The 16091-nt window shown below is 36.8% G+C and overlaps 1 protein-coding gene across 8 annotated transcripts in view; it reads left to right on the forward strand.

The window, feature by feature from the left end:
* Positions 1 to 16091, forward strand: part of LOC129773251 (leucine-rich repeat and calponin homology domain-containing protein) — a 233311-nt gene that overhangs the window by 185695 nt on the left and 31525 nt on the right. For all 8 annotated transcript variants that reach the window (XM_055776846.1, XM_055776845.1, XM_055776847.1 and 5 more), the window contains 2 exons: positions 11083 to 11227; positions 11509 to 11878. In XM_055776846.1, coding sequence (XP_055632821.1) covers positions 11083 to 11227; positions 11509 to 11878 — 515 coding nt within the window. The remainder of the gene's footprint in view (positions 1 to 11082; positions 11228 to 11508; positions 11879 to 16091) is intronic.

Genomic DNA, 16091 nt, shown 5'->3' on the forward strand with positions numbered 1-16091 from the left:
CGACGAGTAATCTCAGAGAACGAATTGCATTCGATGGTACTCTTTCCCAGGCCCTTTTCGCTGTTTCAAGGTCTATCGCATCAGCGTCAGCATGAACTTTACATTGACAAGGCTCATAATACATACCCCATGCCTCTTGGGCAACGGTTAGTGGTTACTTCCCATCCTCTACGTAAAACAAGCTCTCATTAATCTCTGTGAACCTGGCATCGAAAACAGCTCACCTAAATTACCACAATCATCATGATCAGTCAACTGAGAATCTTCTACAAATAGGCAAAGATAGACGCCATCTTTCCAGTTCTAGGTATAATGGATGACCACTTGATGGGAACCATGCCACTAAAATATAGCAGAAACGGGCTGTATATCTATTAACCTGTGAATGAATATTAATGCATGCAAATGAACGATGCTCGTGCTGGGTGGAGTTTTGTAAGACAATCGGAAGCATATCCATGCTACATGACGAGACGATGTCGCTCATTCCTATCCGGGACCGGCGGTATCAATCATGTCATTGTAAATCCGTCTGAGAAGTTTTCCACATGGTGATTAAGTTGTCAAAGTTGAAGCTTTGCTGGTGTCTTCGCGTCGTCTGAACATTGCACTAACATCGAATATATCGCGCACTAAGGTGGTGTTAAAATATGGATATCGATAAAATTATTTCTGCAGGTATTTTTTGTCTTTCACCTCATTGTTTATTAATAACTCAGCGTAGAAATAATCAACTGCGTTCGAGGCAAGGAATGCCTTTATGTGCAACAATAGCAACGTCATTTGCATTCTCCAACCCTGAGACAACAATGTCTGGTGACATCGACACTGCTTCGAGCGACTCATGTGTACATTTTTTGTTCCGAGATACAACCGAGTGAGACATTAAAGGTATCGAAGTAAATAGTGTTGCATGAGATGAGGAAGAGAGAAAATACTTTTTACTTTTTTTCTAAAAATTGTATGAGAGATGTACGATGTGATGAAATTCAGAGATATCATCGTTGAGAATCATCCTTTAAACTCAGATTAAGTTTCATTGACAGTTAGATTAGAATCTGAATGGCAGCTGATTGTAACATCGGACAAGCGTTAAGTCAAAGAAGAGAAGTGGAACATGAGAAAAAAAGGTGGCAACGATTTGTGGCAAGAAAACGTAAACAGTGAAAAAATTGACAGATGGTTTACGCTCTAAAAATTGAACATAATGTTAAGATGTCTCTAAAACAGTGGGAGACGTCAATATAAGGTGGGAGGTTCTTATATAATGTTATTAATGTTAGCATCATCATGATAAACACGGCGAATGGGATAGACATTACGAACTGAAAATTGAATTAAATATATATACAGACGCTGAAAGTTAATTTTTATAATGCATTTTTATCGGTTTATGTATAATGTCGTTAATATTTGCATTATCAAAATAAACCCATATGTATTGTAATCATAACTTGCTATGCTATTCATAACAACATTTATGGTCGTATTCCACCAATGATGACAAATGTGTAATTTACGAATGAAGCTTCGCCATAGAAACTGGACATTGAATAAAAAAAATAAAATGTGGTAAGAGCATCAGTTGAAATATTTTACAGCATTCTCATCGAAATAAATAGAACTATACAATAATTCTACGAATAGGTAATATATGTACGCTTAAAAAACAACATAAAACTATGATTTCTGAATAAATTTTATTTTTTTCAGTTTCGAACACAGCCCGTAAAAACCATTTTTATTTTTTTAAATACCCTCTGTTGGTACAAATTTACAAGGTAATGAAACGTTAACATCAATTAGTTTCTAGTAATCAGCTCTTTAGTTGCCAGGGAAATTAACACCAAACTATATGTTTTAGTGTTATATATATGGAATATCCGATATAGTGGTTCTCATTTCATGTCATTTTCATGTAAATTGGTAGTTTTGTTCCTTATCGCAAAATATTAGATCCCATTCCATTTTAGGGTGGTTCGAAAAATCTTATTTTCCCTTTTTTCCCAAAAATAACTTTTTTCAAAAATTCATATCTTTTGAACTACTAAACCGATTCAGTTGATCGACATATCAAATTGACCAGTTAGCTAGTCTTTTTTTGAAAAATTACTACACTTGCAAAAAAAATAATTTTGTCTATTTAATTATTGATCGTATTTGTTCTTTATAGTTTTCATTGTCCAAGGGCGCTATATTTTTTATATTTTTTCTCGAAAGCTGAGGATTTTTTAGATGGCATATCCAAAAATATGTTCTTCTTCGTTTTTGAATTATGATTTTTCAAATTTTAACCGATGGTTCAAATAATCATTTTTCTCCTTTTTTCCAAAAATTACGTTTTTCAAAAATTCATAACTTTTGACCTACTGAACCGATTCAGATAATCGACATAGTTAATTGAAGTCAATAATTTCACACTTGCAAAAAAGAGGAATTCTATTCGCATATACCGTTCTGAATCATATTTCGGACACTTTGTTCTAATATCTTGAAATGCTTAATGTACTGATGATATAACTATAAAATGAAATCACGATTGTTTCTTTAGAATAATCCTTAGGTTTCACTGTCACTTCATTTGAGAATTACATTTGAACTATTACATAGTAGGAAAAAAATCCAACAACACTACTCATTATCGTTTGTGTTTAACGTTTGCTTAGCGTTAGCACGTCGAATTTACCTCTTCATCAATATTTAAACATTTATATCTCGTGTTTCATCAGTTCTCATCATCGTTATCAGGTTACTGTGATTGCTTGGTAAGTGTTTCGCAGTTGACTATAAAATATAATCATTGTAATGTAATTTTCGTTCAAGAAATTACAAAATAAAGTGTCCGAAATTTGAATTCAATCTGTCCGAAATTTGATTTTTTTTATAAATAGTGTCCGAAGTTTGATTCTTATTCGCTTGATTTGAAAAGCATTTTATTCGATGATTTTTTTATGTTTTCAATCAAATAGGTACCTAAGTAGAAAGCTTAAAAGCATGTTGAACTAATTTATTGAAAATATCAACTAAATAATACCTGTGCATAAAGTTCAGATCTGTTTTCTGCATCAAACGCCTTAAGTGTCCGAAATATGATTCAGAATGGTATATATAGTCTAGTCGCATAGGATAATCGAAGGAAGCTTAAAAACAAATATATAAAAAATATACAATCGAAGACTCTTTTTGTCGTTTATGAGTTTAGTTTTTTTAAGACAGCTGGAAATCCATACACTCTCAAATCAAGTGTGCCTGAAAAAATTATATTCTTCATGTAAACAAGCGATGAAAATGTGGACACTTTTTAGTCAGTGAATTGTATGGAGTTCTACTGCTGTGGTTAAGTGTTGGTAAAATACTAAATACAGATAACAAAAAAAAATCAATAGGCGCGTCATACTCCATATTCTCTGGATTTCGTCCCTACTGAAATTTCAAAAACTAAAGAGATCTAGGAAAATATATTCGACATCATGCCGTCCGATCTGGAGCGAGTGTTACTAAAATTGTTCTCAACTACATACGAGGGTTGGCTGAAAACTAATCCACAAATGCGTACTTTAGACGATAAGGTGAAGGCAGCTAAATAGTCCTGAATTCAAGAAAAATTAATAGTATTCTTCGGTGACGGGAGAGAAAGTTGATTCACGTTGAGAAAATAGCACTAACGTTAATCGTGAATTTGTCGATGAGTTATGCAAAAAGATTGAAAAAAACTTGGAAAAACTTGATAACCCTTTCCTTCTCCCCTTCTTAGCATTCGTTAAGAAACCAGATGAACGCCGTCAGCATCAGCATCCAGTATTCAATAAAAAAAATTCGAGGTTAATATTTATGTCTGCGATAATAGCACATATTTCAAGAACAAAAAAAAATTTTTATCAGCACGTCTAGAGCGTGATCTTATGCTTTGCAGCACAAGCAATTATTTTAACTGCTACGACATTGGGAATATAGCTATAAATTTGGTCTTCCTTCGGCTAGCAAATTTGAAAAAAAAAACCGAAAAAAGCTGAAAACCTTTTCATATCTATTAGTTATTTTCCTGTGGCTCACGCCAGATACTTGTTAATACAGCCATTACTTTATATCTAACCGATATGAAGGGTGTCCCGCATCAAATTGTACAACATCTGGCTGCAGCTTCTTCTGTAAAGAAAACCACTTTTTCCACAGAAGATCGTAGGGCCCACATGTTGCTTCAACAGAGGAAACAGACGCTTCTGTAGACACTTCTTGAAGTAGATCTGCCCGTTTACAGTTCCGAACAGTCACGAACGGCGCACTCCGTTTGCCGCATGAGTAGATCGCTTGCCAAATCGTGTATTTCTTGGCAAATTTGAAAGCTTCTGCATCCTTACTTCCTCCGGAACATCAAACTTGTGCTGAGCGGTGAGGAACAGTAGCCCGGGAAGCTGCCGGAAATCCGCCCTGACGAAAGTCTCATCACCCATGATGACACAATGAGGCTTCGTCAACATCTGGGTGTACAGTTTCCGGGTCCGTGACTTTCCCACCGTATTTCGCCGTTTGTCACGATTTGGAGCCTTCTGCACTTTGCACTTATTTACAGTTTCACCCGTTCCTTGGCTCTCTGAACAAAAGACCTTGACATATTCATTTTTTTTGGCCACATCTCTGACCTCTGAAACATTGGGATTCTGCTTGAACGCTTTCACGACGCGCTTGTTATCCCGATCACTAACAGAACATCCATTCTGACCGCATTTCTCCTTCCGTTCGATGCACAGAGTTTCGTAGTAACGTTGATACACACGACTCACCTTTGACTGCACGATTCCGAGTTGTTTTCCATTGTTCCGATGAGAGAGTTGAGGATTTTCCAGGTGCTTACGCAAAATCAATTCGCGACGTTGCTTTTCGGGTGACGCCATTTTTTTCCAATGTTCGAAAAACCGACAGCGATAAAAATACGGTGTAAACAATACACTCAAAACTACTTCTACCCAAATTTTCAAAGGAATATACCCAACGGTAGTTCTCTACAGCATTTTTTCCGTGATGCAATTTGATGTGGGGTAAACTTTAGAGGATCTCAGATTTTCGTGAAAATTGGTAGTACAGACATTCTTAATGCTGATTAATGTAACCATGTCTCTAACAAGACCCAGACTTTAACGCCTTGATTAGGCTATTTTGGAGCCCAAGGGGGATGGTTCGTTTCGCTATAAATTTCATCAAACAGGTTTTTTCCTGATTGGCACTTATTATATCTTTCAGTCAACTTCTTTAACAAAAAGCAGAAGATAAGCTTGAGGCGTAATAGAAAAAATGTGGCATGCCACAATTGTGGACACAGTAGCCATAAATTCACCTAAGCGCATGTTAGTCTACACGCATAGGAATCTTAAGGGGGTATTCTAGTGTAGAGACACGAATTTCGGACGTTTTTTCGAACTCCGTAAAAATAAAACAAAGAATATTTTTACTATCCATTATATCATTATTCGTTTATCTATCTTTCAACAATAAAACAAAAATAGGACGGAAAAAAAAATATTCATAATTAGAATAGTTACATGCTGGTGAAGTGAGGGTGTTCAAAAAAAAGTTGTGCCATGGCGTACACGATTCCAGTCCTTCTGGTTATCTGAAACAAAAAAATCGAACAGATTCTGAATCAGTAAAGATGTCGCTATGGCATAAACCTCGGACAAGTCAAAAACATGGGTTTTAACAAAATGGCGGCCGTTTGAAAACAAAAATGCTGTTTAAAACGTTTTTTTTGCGTTTACCGATTTTTTAAAAATAGTAAAATTAAAAAGTTATAAATTTTTATTGGTTCATGCGATAGAGAGATGTATGCAGATTATTTTCATATAAATTTGACATAAATCGGTTCAGTAGAACTTGAGATATCGTGTACGCCAGTTTGAAAAAACTAGTTTCGAGAAAAACGCGTTTGAAGTTCATTGTTCTGGCCGTACCAGGTTAGATACCGCGTCACTAAAATGGCCATAACTCAGTAAATAATGAGAATTTCGAAAAATCCTGTACAGGGTATATTCTTAGATACTTAAACTACAGAAATATGGTAAAAAAAAAATTTCAATTTTTTCAGATTTCTAGACTAGAATACCCCCTTAAACGAAGACTGTTAACTTCCGCTCGTTTACATTTGGAAATAATTTTAGAATGAATCGAAATTTTTGGAATAACTCATGAGTAGGAAGTTTTAGTGGTGTGAATCAGCACTAGATGTTTGAATCACTGTTCATTTTTTCTCCAACGACGAATGATACGAGGAGCACGAGAATAATGAACAAGCGTCGTGAGCGTTTTTTTGTTTGATTTTATGGCTATAACGGTAACGGTTTCAGTTTAGATATACATGTCCACGTACGACTATATGTTTGTGCCATCATCATCAATTATTCCAATAACACAAAACATTAAAACCGCGTAATGGTAATCTACTAATCTACATTTGAGACCTGTGACCGTGTGAGAAAGTTGCCATCGGGCGCAGCTTAAATTGCAATATTTCCTCTCTCCACAGTGTCCGTAGAACGAACATTGGATCCGAATTCTGAGCGTGCGACGATTAATATGCACTTCATTCACAGTAGTATATTTTGAAAGCAATGTAGGGGAAATGGGAGTAAGACGGACATTGTAAGAATAACTTCAATTATATCTTTGGAAAATCATGTTTTCCAAAACTTGAAAGTTTCATACAGTTCAATGCGGGTATAATGGACATGTAGTGGGGAGAATATGGACAGGTTGACAATATATGACGCGTAGAAGTTTATCGCTCGCGATAAACTCTCTGTTAGTGTTTGTGTATCCAGTAACTGAAATAGAACAAAAAGGAAAAGCAATATGAAAAAGAGTTGAATATTCTTCCCTTCACTTTCTATCATGCATTGGTTGTGATTATGGATGTGACTGTTCATTTCAACCCCACCAGTGCAATTATTTTAATAATTTAAATTTATCAGTTACGAAAGAATTTACTTTTCCGTACATATTTAATATCACTTTTCTGTCAACTCACAAACCGAAATATAACCATCAGCGAATTAAATTTTGCAATGAAACCAACCAAAATGCTTAATATCGAAGCCGGAAAAATTACATCCACACGCGGAATCACATTTTATTTTCGGTTTTAGTTCCCCTATTCCATTTTTAATCTGTATTCATTGTCATAGGATGGTTTAAATATCCTAGAATAGCATGTAGAATGGGTTCCCATCAACAGAAATTTGAAATTCATAATGCAACTATACAAATTAACCACCTGTCCATTATACCCCCACTGTCCGTCTTACCCGCGGTTCCCATAATAGTGTGGACTATTCCATAATTGATACGCGAATCATCAAAATCCGTTCGTCGTATGTTGTCAACAGAAGTAGAAAATTATAACCAACCATGGTTTGTTGTTCCGAGGAGGCAGAGAGCCGTCTATTTGCTCGTGTCCCTCTCTTTCTCTCGGACCTTTTTGAACGATTATGGATGTTTAAATTATGAACGTCATTTGCTTTTATCCGTGTGAAACCCCGCTTAGAACATTATCAATGGAGCATTTTGAGAATGAGACCGCGCTCAATTGCTTAGCGGAACCGCATCCATTTACTCGCCCTTATAATAGATGCAAATGGTGGGAGCTGAAACAGTAATATTCGTTTTTTATCAGTGTCCATAGAGTAATCATTGCATGTCCAGTAAGCGATTTACATTTTACAGATTCGCAGTCACATAAAGTCGAAATGCACGAAATTTAATACATGAGGGAATGTCATTGATAAAAGCCATCGACTGAGCGCCGGCTGGAACAAGACTATGTGCTAAAAATCGCGAATCGTTCCTTTTTGTACCAAATAAATTATCAACGGGATAGGCTCGAGTTGCAATATTTTCTCTCTCCACGGTGTCTATAGAACGAAAGCTGCATTTGATTCGCAGTGGTATATGAATATTGTAACTAATCGTGCAGAACAAATGTATGGGAAAATAGGAATGCTTCCAATCTTCGTTAATTTAAACCATTTACGCATTAGGGAATCATGATGTATAGCATTTAACACGAATCTTAGGGAATTTCCGATTCGATAGGTATGCAATGCATCAAAATCGGTTCGAGCCAAAAATACCAAATATATAAAATTTTTATTTTTATTTCTTACCTAATTTTCTTCGAAATATTTTGATGATGTACTGTATTCTATTAGTCAAATCATTTCATTCGATACTGATGTTGAGGGGATTACAAAAAATACATACATCTTTTTGAATTTATGTTGCTCATAATGTAGTGTGTTCTCCAAGTCAAGCCACTCAGCCCTTTTTTACCGGCGGCCAAATTGGATTTTTCAAGATAATGGAATTCACAGTATTATAATGACAGCACAGATAAAGGTTTGTTCCAAATTTTAGAATACAAACATACATACAAACAGGTCAAGTTGAATGGAACCGTTTAAAAAGTAATTGGCATATTGTTACAGCGGCCATCTTGGATTTGAATTTTCCTAAATAGCTGTGATCTACTGGTCAAGCCCCTTCACTTGATACCCATTTTGATGGGGATTGTTTTGAGAAAATATGTAATCCGCCAATTTGTGGTGGCAGCCATCTTGGATTTGCATTGTTTTTATAAATAACTGTGTTCTACTAGTCAAGCCCTTCCATTTGATACCCATATTGATGGGGTTTTGCGGAAATATGTAATCTGCCATTTTGTGGTAGCGGCCATTTTGGATTTGCATCCCTCATGAATAACTGTGTTCTACTAGTCGAGCCCTTTCATTTGATACCGATATTGATGGGGTTTGGGGAAAACCCACATTGATGAGGTTCTGAGAAAATATGCAACCGCCATTTTGCAGCGGCCGCCATCTTGGTTTTTTAAAATCATGAAATACGCAGTTTTATAATGACTGCAGAGATAAATGTGTGTTCCAAATTTCAGATCAATCGGTCAACAGGAAGAGGTTCAAATTTCTATTAATGGGGTAAAGCGCTACAGACAAACATTTTACAAACATACAAACATACAAACATACAAATTACAGGGCAAGTTGTTTACTTTTTCGCCTTTATAAAAGAAAAAGTGTAAAATGTACCGAATTTTCCCTTTGTTGACCTCCTTTGTCAACACCCTGTAACTCAAAACTAAATGGAACAAACAAAGAAATAGTCAGAATTTTTTTTTTAGTGTGGAACGTCACCTTTACAACGAGCTTAAACTTGAAATTGTATGGTCGATTTTACGCGAGATATTGATCACTAAAGTCAGCTAACGAGAAAATAATGGAAAACTTTTTCCTCAACCTTGGGGAGAAAGAAATCAATAAATTCAAGACTTTATTCATAGTTAGAATGACTGACTTAGCTCGTTTGTCGTCCCGTCACGTAGATATAGGTGACACTTTCCTCGTTAAAACTGAAAAAGATTTTCAAACCGGATTTGATCGAATTGGCACCTAAATCCGACATTTCGATCGATCCGGCATTTTCAGTATCGGGACCATAAACAACATTCACAATTCTCTACCGCTTGGCTCGATTTTTTGCCTTTCATCAAATGACAACCAAATGTACCGAATTTTCTTTCTGTTTATTTTTAGTTCTAACGACCTGTAACACCCAACTTAATGGGTCGAGTAAAACCATCAGGAGATCAGAATGTACACAATAATGGATTTATTTTTCCCCTATCCAATGTTATCCAATATTGAATGACATGTTTCTTTTTTACGTGTTTCTGTTCGGTCGCGTTAGAAAAACCTCGGGGGAATCCGTTTTAGCAACCAAAAACTCGAACTCTTATGACCATATGTCCATCATAACGGATTTGATTATATGAACCCTATGCAGAATGAGTTTTGCAATGTTATATTAATCCAAACACTACGCAATTCATTTATGATATAAACTGAACAACTTCACCTGGAACATATCTACCAGCGGCTATTGATTGGACGTTGAAACATAAAGCCTGTTCACATGGCTACTACCACCTACCACCTATGCTACAATTATTTACAATTACTTTTTTTCTTCACACTACCTGCCACACTCTTGAGACGAATCGCTATGCGACAAAACAGGTCTGCATGGAAAAAAATACACATTTCACCAAACCCCGCGCCAAGTTGCATGGGAAATATGAATGAAAAGTGCGAAGGCGTCGTCGATTGCGATTGCGTTCCTCCGATACCGGTTCTATGGTGTAGAAGTGGGTCTAGTAGTGGCGTGGGACAAGTTGTTAATTGGTTGCCACATCCCTGCATGCATATACAATCTGGCTTCGGTCGTTGTCGCCGCCGCCGGCGGCAGTGCTGCTGCTGCTGCTGCAAGTATGTTTTGGTCTGAAACCAGTTATAAAATCGAGCATGGATTCAGAGCGGCGAGCATTTGTGGAAGCGTGTACGGTAGTCTAGGCGGTGGTCCTTCTGCATGTTGTTGTGATAGCGCACAACAGCATAATCGAGGGACGGGATCCCACGCTGTGAACCGTTTTACATGAGCGTTTGTCATATATGAATCAAACAGATTCGGGCGTCCATTGAAGTGTTGCAGACGCCCAACGTTCCTTGAACGAGCAAGATAAACAATTCAAGTGCACTGCAGTGACAATCGATTGCCCTTGGCGTTTGCTGCCACCATGCAGAGCTGCAAGCCATACGATTGGCCTGTATGTACTGAAATTCGGATAAATGAATGTGGTCATGACATTTGACATGGCGTATGTCATTTGGCAGCGTCGGCGGCGGCTAGCTGGGTGGTAGCTGCCGTTTTGCGAAATATGTTGGCAGAGAAAAACACGCGATTGAGGTCAACCATCTGGAGCTAAACCTGATTGGTCGAACGTGTTTTGCCAACACATGGTTAGAGATTGGAGATGGATAAACGATTGTCGGGCCCTATCTTGATTTAATTAATTGAGGTCAATTAGAGATCGATTGTGTTCAATTATAGACTAGGCGATGATGAAAAGTTGAAGAATCGTTTCACGAATAAGTCAATCAGTATTAATTTTCCTATTTATCTAAACATAATGCCTGCAAATCATGCATACACTTAAAAATGATTTTTTTTATTGACCCACAGATCTGTCGCGCAACCGGTTTTGCGAGCTCCCAGAGGACATCACATCGTTGGCCTTCCTGGAACGCTTACTCGTCTTCCACAACACGATACGCTCAATTCCGGAGACGATCCGGGGGCTACACTCGCTTACCTATCTAGATTTAAGGTTAGTATTACATTGAGTGTGAACAACGCTCCCATGTTCATCATGTCAAATTAACTGTGAATGATTCACAAGCATATTTTCCCATAGCGATCAGAATCGGCGTTTGCTGCTGCTACATGAAGATATGCCGATGAATTGAGTGTTTGTTTTCAGTTATCACGGAACTGCAAGTTCGAGCAGCCAACCAACTAATTCAATTTCATCTAATTGATTACTAGCTACAGTTTATTTTTTCATTCGCATCGCCCTAATTGAATCGAAACCCATCCGACCCATTCCAGGAACAATCAACTATCGGTGATGCCACGGGAAATTTGCTTTCTGCCGCTGCAAGTGCTGCTAGTTTCGAACAACCGGCTCGTCACGCTTCCGGACGAGCTCGGTCGGATGGAGGAGCTGACCGAGCTCGATGCCGCCTGCAACCAAATCACTCATCTTCCTCCCCGGCTGGGCGATCTGCGGAATTTGCGTTCGCTCACGCTGCGTAACAATCAGCTCGTCTATCTGCCCCGAGATCTCACGGTGCTGCAGTTGGTATTCCTCGACATCAGCTGCAACAAGATCACTACCCTGCCGGTGGAACTTCGACACATGAGCTCGCTGGTCGATCTGGAACTGTCGAACAACCCGCTTACCTCACCACCAGCAAGCGTTAGTATCCTGTGTATTGCCTAAGAAGCTGTCCACATACCACATGGATATAAAAAGCATGATTTTAGACACCCTCCTACACCTCCGTGGACAATTGTGGACATTCCATATATCCCTCTCCCTGTTGTTTATGTGGGCATTCTTACATTTTTTTTGGAAAAGAAAAACATGAAAATAATTGAGTTACGTTTAAATTCCATTTTAGGTTTGTTTTCTAATTTCTATTCTAGGTTTTATCAGGAATTATTAGGAAATTTATTATTAGTTTTATCAGTTTATTAGGAAAATTGTTCATTTAAATAGTAGCGATTCTGTTCTCAATTTTTTATATTTCAACAACAATGCTCGGAAAGCTCTTTAGTTTCATCGAAATACCATTCACGTTGTTTTGGTGTTTCTTGCTAAAATCTCGGGTACACAGATAGTGAAATCAACGACTAGTTGGGATTTATCGAAGAAAAGCGGATTTCTATACAAGACTGTATACACAAAAATCGATATATTCATAAAGTTACACTAATATTGCTCCGGTTATAAAAACTAGAACAATAATATTGTTCTAGTTATGAAAATGTTTTGTTTTTGTTGTATTTCTTAGTTTTGGCTCGTTCAACAACAGGATCGCAATTCATAGACGTTAATCAGTTGGATTGGCCGGAACTTTCATGCCGATTTTAACCGAAAAACAAACAAATCGAAAGCAACATTTTCATAGACATAAATTTATTCGATTATATTTGAAGGTACCAGAAAATGACATTATGTCTGGATACTCGAGGCTCACCTTTCAAAAGATAGCTAAGGATGCTAGAAACAAGATTTTAACCCATTCCATGAAAATTTGAAATAAAAGAATAAAATTTCAAATCAAGGAAAAAATTTAAAACATTAACTAAATGAGCACTAGAGTAGAAGTACATATCATCGCAATAGTACCTGTTATGGTAATACGAGTGAGTTTTTTTTCAATATTTTAGGAAACATATCTTATTTTTAAAGGCTCTAATAAGATTTTTAAACATCAGAATTCTCTTCTTTGTCGATTTTGGTACTTGATTCCATGCGAAACATTGTAGTTTTGTCGAAAAATTCAGTTTGAAAATAGTGTATGCCATTGATGCTTGCTTCTTAACATTTTGCTAAGGACTATGCGGTCAAAAAAATGAGATTTTTATGCTGTGAAGTGCCTTTTTTATTGCAAACACAGTGTAGACGCACACATTAAAACCTTATTGATGTTGTGATTTGACCAATTTATACGATTTTTGTATTAACATAATTTGTACAATTTTATATCTAAGTGCCAAATATTTTCATTCTATCAAAACTTTTTCCTGTAGTAAAATCACCTACAGGAGCGTTTTTGGAATCAAATGTATGCTGATTGATAAGGTTGATTGGATTTACTATTGACTTGGTTAATAAAACACTGTGTTAATCTACAAAATATTTAAAAAAAAAACAGAAAAAATCGTTCGTATTGTTATCCACTACACCTATACACAAAAAGGTAGAAGAATTCAAGTATTACATCTCAAATTTTGAAGCTTTAAATGAAGCTTTGAAATGATGTATATCCCATCTTCATGCGTTGGTTTTTGCGAAGTTACATCGTTTCTTAAATCACTTAAAAACTTTGACTTCGCGCTCCGTCCTAATCCTATTAACACATTTTCCATGTGACACCGACTATTGCCATAATAGGTACACTTATTACAAAACTCCAGGAACACTATCACCATAATGGGTACATGGAAGTGGCATTTTCAAACATGTTTTTTATACAATTTAGTCAATTAATTATCGAAATATCAGTGAGAATCTTCAAAAACAGAATTCAAACTGCTAGAAAAAGTATACTTTTGAACTAAAATAGAGTATTTATTCGCTAATTTCTGCAAGTTGATGATATATGTCCTCAATAATTGGTACACTTACGCTATTTATAACATAAATTCTTTGAATCGAATTTAAGGGGCGAACTCGAAAAAAGTACCTAATCATATTTAAAATATTTTTTGGTTTTTACTATTGTTAAGTTTCTTGAGATATATCTGAAATTACTTAACCAAACTTCAATGTCTATACACTGAAGTCGCTTTTTACATGGTTTTCTAATACGCGGTTTTTGGGATTTACGTGGTTTATTTTTACGCGGATTTCGGAATTTACGCGGAATTTCACTCTTTGTTAGATTTTTATACGGATTTTATAATTCACCCAGTTTATTTTTACGCGGATTCTGGAATTTGCGCGGTTTTATTTTACGCGGATTTTGGAATTTACGCGGTTTTTGTTTATGCGGCACGTATCCACCGCGTAAAAAGCGACTCTAGTGTATACTAATGAATGGATAATTAAATACTTGTTTGAAGAGCCGTGGGTAGACCTAGGTTTGATTTTGTAACTTATGGGAAACAATAAAAGTCGCGTAAAAAGCGACTCTAGTGTATACCAATGAATGGATAATTAAATACTTGTTTGAAGAGCCGTGGGTAGACCTAGGTTTGATTTTGTAACTTATGGGAAACAATCATTTGAACAACAGGTTTTTCAAAGCGTTATCACGTCACAAAAAAAGAGTATTTCTTAAGTTTATCAGATGAACTGAATATTCGAACTCAACATTTTTATTAGAAACTAGCTAACCCGGCAAACTTCGTCCCGCCCATTTACTTGATTAATTCTCGAGTAATGCAGAAATTTGTGTTTTATTTGTATGGCAGCCACCCCTAAGAGAGGGGGAGGGGTATCTAACCACCATAGAAACATTCATTGCACCCTAAAGTTTCCATATGCCTAATTTGGTTTAATTTGCTTGATTAAATATCGGGTAATGCAAAAAATTGTGTTTCATTTGTACGGCAGCCCCCTCTAAGAGAGGGGGAAGGAGTATCTTAACACCATAGAAACATTTATTGCATCCTAAAACCTCCACATGCCAAATTTGGTTTCATTTGCTTGATTAATTCTCGAGTAATGCAGAAATTTGTGTTTCATTTGTATGGCAGCTCCCCCTTTGAGTGGGGGAAGGACTGTCTAACCATCATAGAAACATTTATTGCACCCTAAAACTTTCACATGCCAGCTTTGGTTTCGTTTGATTGATTAATTTCCGAGTAATGCAAAAAATTGTGTTTCATTTGTATGGCAGCCCCCTCTAAGAGAGGGGGAAGGAGTATCTTATCACCATAGAAACATTTATTGCATCCTAAAACCTCCACATGCCAAATTTGGTTTCATTTGCTTGATTAATTCTCGTGTAATGCAGAAATTTGTGTTTCATTTGTATGGCAGCCCCCCCTTTGAGTGGGAGAAGGACTGTCTAACCATCATAGAAACATTTATTGCACCCTAAAACTTTCACATGCCAACTTTGGTTTCGTTTGATTGATTAATTTCCGAGTAATGCAAAAAATTGTGTTTCATTTGTATGGCAGCCCCCTCTAAGAGAGGGGGAAGGAGTATCTTATCACCATAGAAACATTTATTGCATCCTAAAACCTCCACATGCCAAATTTGGTTTCATTTGCTTGATTAATTCTCGAGTAATGCAGAAATTTGTGTTTCATTTGTATGGCAGCTCCCCCTTTGAGTGGGGGAAGGACTGTCTAACCATCATAGAAACATTTATTGCACCCTAAAACTTTCACATGCCAGCTTTGGTTTCGTTTGATTGATTAATTTCCGAGTAATGCAAAAAATTGTGTTTCATTTGTATGGCAGCCCCCTCTAAGAGAGGGGGAAGGAGTATCTTATCACCATAGAAACATTTATTGCATCCTAAAACCTCCACATGCCAAATTTGGTTTCATTTGCTTGATTAATTCTCGTGTAATGCAGAAATTTGTGTTTCATTTGTATGGCAGCCCCCCCTTTGAGTGGGGGAAGGACTGTCTAACCATCATAGAAACATTTATTGCACCCTAAAACTTTCACATGCCAACTTTGGTTTCGTTTGCTTGGTTAATTTCCGAGTAATGCAGAAATTTGTGTTTCATTTGTATGGCAGCCCCCCCTTAGAGAGGGGGGAGGGGTCTCAAAATATCACGAAAACCTTCCCCGGCCCCAAAAACCCCTACATACCAATTTTCATGTCGATCGGTTCAGTAGTTTCCGAGTCTATAAGAATCAAACAGATAGACAGACATCACTCCATTTTTATATTATTATTATAGAAATACGAATATTCGGCTATCCGAACTCGAAGCTG

Source organism: Toxorhynchites rutilus, chromosome 3 (genome assembly GCF_029784135.1).
Source record: "Toxorhynchites rutilus septentrionalis strain SRP chromosome 3, ASM2978413v1, whole genome shotgun sequence".
NCBI lineage: Eukaryota > Metazoa > Arthropoda > Insecta > Diptera > Culicidae > Toxorhynchites > Toxorhynchites rutilus.